Source organism: Nuphar pumila, chromosome 15 (genome assembly GCF_984573655.1).
Source record: "Nuphar pumila chromosome 15, dmNupPumi1.hap1.1, whole genome shotgun sequence".
In the NCBI taxonomy this organism is placed as follows: domain Eukaryota; kingdom Viridiplantae; phylum Streptophyta; class Magnoliopsida; order Nymphaeales; family Nymphaeaceae; genus Nuphar; species Nuphar pumila.
Window position 1 is genome coordinate 43,356,549 of NC_143263.1, and position 5,373 is coordinate 43,361,921.

A 5,373-nucleotide genomic window follows, 5' to 3' on the forward strand; every position below is an offset into this window, starting at 1 on the left:
GCGGACTCATTAAATCGCTCGAGATGATCACCGATTCATAGTTATTTTTCTTAAATATCCCTTGAGATTTTATTGAAAGATTTTTAAAAAACGTATATGATATAATAAAATAAAATATTTTTAAATTTTCAATTATTTTGAAAATATCATATTTTATCACAATATTATCATGATATTAACATGATATGTATATTTTTATACGGATTTAACTTTTTTACTCTTTTTCTTATATCATATATGTTTTAATATATTTTGAAGTTTTAAATACAAGGATATTTTTCTCCATTTTTGTGAAAAAAAAAACAATTTTTTAAATTATCGCAAGACACTCCCACCCTCTCTGATTAAATCGCTGATTTGTTGTTTTTAAGTGGGTGACGGATTTCATTTGCAGGCAAACTCTGAGTACGTCTCTCTCTCTCTCTCTCTCTGAAATGTTCACAGTCATAAGAAATGGAAGAGAGACGAATCTCCCTTTCTCTCTCAACCATGCAGTTCTTATAACAGAGCAAAAGGTGTAGAAACCAGAGAAAGTAAGAATCTCTCTCTCTCTCTCTCTCTCTCTCTCTCTCTCTCTCTCTCTCCATAAGCTAAAACACAGAGAGACAGAAAGGCATAACAGCCACTGCCCACATGAGCCCCATCTCCTCCTTCCCCACGTCCCTCCTCCTCACCACCTTCCTCCTCCTCCTCCTCTTCCCCAACCCCACCACCTCCCTCTCCCCAGACGGCGCTGCCCTCCTCTCCCTCCTCCCTCCTTCCCAGCTCTTCGTCGACCCCATCTTCGGGTTATGGAACCCCTCCCAGGATACCCCCTGCTCCTGGCAGGGTGTCACATGCTCCGTGGACGGCAGGGTCACCTCCCTCAGCATCCCCTCCGCCTTCCTCAACGTCTCCCTCCCCCCACAGCTCTCCTCTCTCACCTCCCTCCAGCTCCTCAACCTCTCCTCCACCAATCTCTCCGGCCCCATTCCACCCGAGCTCGGATACCTCCCCGCCCTCCGCCTCTTGGACCTCAGCTCCAACTCCCTCCTCGGCCCCATCCCTCCCCAACTCGGCCGCCTCTCCTCCCTCCAGTCCCTCCTCCTCAACTCCAACCGCCTCTCCGGTGCCATCCCCCATCAGTTAGGCGACCTCTCCCGCCTCCGCATCCTCTGCCTCCAGGACAACGACCTCAACGGCACCATCCCGCCCCAGCTCGGCCGGATACCCGCCATGGAGCAATTCCGTATCGGCGGTAACCCCCAGCTCTCTGGCTCGATCCCTCCGGAGCTCGGCAACTGGGCTAACCTCACCACCTTCGGTGCCGCCGCCACCGGCCTCTTCGGTCCCATTCCGGCCACCTTGGGCCGCCTAGCCAACATGGAAACACTGGCATTGTACGTGACTCGAGTCTCCGGCCAGATACCCGCCGAGCTCGGTGGTTGCACCGCGCTCCGGAACCTGTACCTCCACGTGAACCAGATCTCCGGTACCATCCCGCCGGAGCTCGGTCGGCTAAAGCAGCTAACTAGTCTGTTGCTGTGGGGCAACTCGCTCGAGGGGCCGCTCCCACCGGAGCTTTCGAATTGCTCGGCGTTGGTGGTGCTCGACGTCTCCGCGAATAAGCTCTCCGGTGCGATCCCACCGGAGCTCGGTGGGCTGTCGGCATTGGAGCAGCTGCACCTATCTGAGAATTCCTTCAGTGGTTCTATACCGTGGCAGCTCAGTAACTGCTCCAGCTTGACTGCATTGCAGCTGGACAAGAACATGCTCAGTGGTGAGATCCCCTGGCAGATTAGCAACCTGAGGTCCCTGCAGAGTTTCTTCTTGTGGGGCAATCTCATTTATGGCAGCATTCCTCCCAGTATAGGGAATTGCAGTGAATTGTATGCTCTGGACCTCTCCAAGAACAGTCTTACTGGTTCAATCCCTGAGGAGATCTTTGGACTGAAGAAGCTCAGCAAGCTTCTGCTGCTTGGCAATTCGCTCTCGGGCAAGTTGCCGAGCAGAGTTGCAGATTGCAAATCACTTGTCCGGCTTAGGCTTGGAGAGAACCGGCTCTCTGGCGAGATCCCGCCCGAGATCAGTGAGCTAGAAAACCTGGTTTTCCTCGACTTGTACTCAAACCGGTTCTCGGGAAGATTGCCGGTGGAGATCTCCAACATCTCTGTGCTTGAATTGCTCGATGCTTCAGATAATCTCTTGTCAGGGGAGGTGTCGAGCGAGCTCGGCAGGTTGTTCAATCTGGAGCAGCTTGACCTTAGTCACAATAAATTCAGTGGCGGGATTCCAGTGAGCTTTGGGAACTTGAGCTATCTGAATAAGCTCAATCTGAACAACAATTTGATGTCTGGCTCATTGCCGAAGATTGTGAAGTATATGCAGAGGCTGACTCTGTTGGACTTGAGTTTCAATAGGTTTTCAGGCTCGATCCCACCTGAGATTGGGGCCATCAACAGCTTGACAATTAGTCTGGACCTTAGTTGGAATAATTTCACCGGCGAGATCCCTTCAGAGATGGCTGGGTTAACTCAATTGCAGTCATTGGATTTGTCACATAATTCGCTTTCAGGTAGTATCAGGGTGTTGGGGATGCTAACCAGCTTGACTTCATTGAATATTTCATTCAACAATTTCTCCGGCCCGATGCCGGTGACACTGTTTTTCAGGACGCTTTCTGTGAATTCATACTTGAACAACTTAGGATTATGCATGTCATTTGATGGGGTGTCATGTTCTTCAGCTCAAATTCGGACGGCTATTCTTAAACCAGTGAAAACGGCTGCTCTAGTTTGTGTGTTACTAGGCTCCTTCTCTCTGATAGCTTTCTCTGTTTGGGTTTTGATCTACAAATACAGGAGAACAGTGGCAGGGAACAGACACTCAGTTTGCTCTTCGCCTTCATCGTTCGAGGATTTCTCATTCCCTTGGACGTTTATCCCATTCCAAAAGCTCAATTTCACCATAGACAACATCTTGGAATGTCTAGTTGATGAAAATGTGATTGGGAATGGGTGCTCAGGAATTGTTTACAAAGCAGAGATGCTTAATGGAGAGGTGATCGCAGTGAAGAAGCTATGGAAATCCAAGAAGGAAGAAGAGCCCTTTGATGCATTCGCTTCTGAGATTCACATTCTGGGTCACATTCGGCATCGGAACATAGTGAAGCTCTTGGGTTACTGCTCAAACAAATGTGTGAAGCTTCTGCTCTACAACTACATACCTAATGGGAATTTGCATCAATTTCTGCAAGAGAAGAGGAATTTGAATTGGGAAACATGCTACAAGATCGCTGTAGGATCGGCACAGGGACTGTCCTACCTTCACCATGATTGTGTGCCTGCGATTCTTCATAGAGATGTGAAGTGCAATAACATACTGTTGGATGCAAATTATGAGGCCTATTTGGCAGATTTCGGTCTCGCTAAGCTGATGAACTCTCCCAATTTCCACCATGCAATGTCCAGAGTTGCTGGTTCTTATGGATACATAGCGCCTGGTAGAACTTCCACTGTTTCTTGGTGTTTTTCTGTTTTTCAATTTGGTTCTTGTTTTTACTGATTTTCTTATCTTTTGTTCTATTAGATTTTGCTAGTTATTTGTTCTGATATTTTCTGCTTTGAGATGGACGACTGTTATGAATATACTTGTGTAAATTTTACTACACATGACAAGCATCTTTAGTGGCAATTGAGCTTTTATGTTTCTCACTGTGGTAAAACCTTCCTGCAGAGTATGGTTACACCATGAACATCACAGAGAAGAGTGATGTGTATAGCTATGGCATTGTGCTGCTGGAGATACTTAGCGGCAGGAGCGCCCTGGGGACTTGTGTTGGTGATGGTCTGCACATCGTGGAGTGGGTGAAGAAGAAGATTGGAAGCTCAGAGCCCGCGACGGACATATTGGATCTGAAGCTGAGAGGTTTACCAGACCAGATGGTGCAGGAGATGCTTCAGACACTGGGCATTGCCTTGCTGTGTGTCAACCCTTCACCTTCAGAGAGGCCTACCATGAAAGAAGTGGTGGCCTTGTTAATGGAGGTGAAGAGCCCACAGGAAGATTTGGGGAAGAACTCGCAGCCCCTCATCAAGACATGATTGGAAGAGATGGAGTTGCTCAGCACTAGCAAGGTGGACCCATTAGCCCCATAAATTTGTACATACAGTTTGAGTAATTTGCAATTCCTTTTGAAGAAAACTTGGTTTGTGTCCATTTCCTTTTCTTCCAATTTTCTTATGGTAGGCTTATAATTGAAAGCAATTCTATGTCCATGCAATCTTGAGGCATGAGTGTAATTTCTTGGATGTATAATGCACATGGTGTTGTATATTCCTTGCAATCTGGGTATATGATGCAGGTTTGGATTGGAGATCAATAATCCTACCCAAATCCATTTAGTTCAGTTGGTATACATGTACCAAATAGGGTTAGATAGCCAGTTGGATCTAATAGGTACCATAGTCACCGAAGCAGGTGTGAGAAGCGACATGTGAAGCATGAATTGAGTCTTGAAAAAACACCTATAAATGAATCGAGCATATGAAGCCTTTAAGAAGCATGAGTAAGAAGCAACAATAGAAACAAGTTAAAGCATATGTTTTAATTAAAATGTAATTGAATCCTTTTTATTAAAAAGCATTCATGACATATGTGCATCTTATTATTGGGGGTGCAAACTGATTTGATTTATTTGGACCTTCGAATTGGAATCCGAGAGTTTACTTCAAGGATACAGATCATTAAAGTATGATGTAAAAGGGTATTTGGGTTGGATTTGAATTTACACATTTAGATTATATTTGGATTCAGATGGGATCTGGATCAGTGTTTATATCAGATCTGTGTACAGATTCAAATCTAGTCTGATCCATTTTCACATTTTACTTGTAATAATTGTCAATTCGGGTCATCTTCTAGTAGATTATAATTTGAAACCAGATTGAGCATTGCATCACCTTGTCGTACTCGGATTCAGATACAGATTTGGATCATGTGCACAAAATTTGGATTTAGATTCAGTCAGAAAGGATATAACCCATACCCAATCCATTTGCTAATAACTTTCAATATACTCCTTTTAACATGAAAAAAGACATTTTTTAATGTCATGGAAGTTCATTTTTATACCAGAAGATGCAAGCATTTTTCATTTTATTGAAACCCAAATTCTGATAAAGCTTTGGGAGTATAAAAAAAGTCCATAGTTTCATGCTTCCAAAGTGGGGGTTTTAGAGAGCAAGCCTCTGAGATTTTAAGAAGCTCCACCATAACTATGGTGATACTCAAGATTTGAACTGACGAAGACCTGAATCGAATAAGAACCATTCAAATATGAACAGTAGATCCAAAATACAAATATTCAAAAATAGTCACCGAAAGGAGTCCAAG

The 5,373-nt window shown here is 44.9% G+C and overlaps 1 protein-coding gene across 1 annotated transcript; it reads left to right on the forward strand.

Moving 5' to 3' along the window:
- The first annotated feature begins 633 nt into the window (after nt 1-633).
- Nucleotides 634-4,214, forward strand: LOC149815260 (uncharacterized). The gene is made up of 2 exons (XM_089990505.1): nt 634-3,481; nt 3,715-4,214. Exons 1-2 carry the CDS (start codon nt 634-636, stop codon nt 4,080-4,082), a joined length of 3,216 nt encoding a protein of 1,071 aa, XP_089846631.1. The 3' UTR covers nt 4,083-4,214.
- Nucleotides 4,215-5,373: the final 1,159 nt, after the last annotated feature.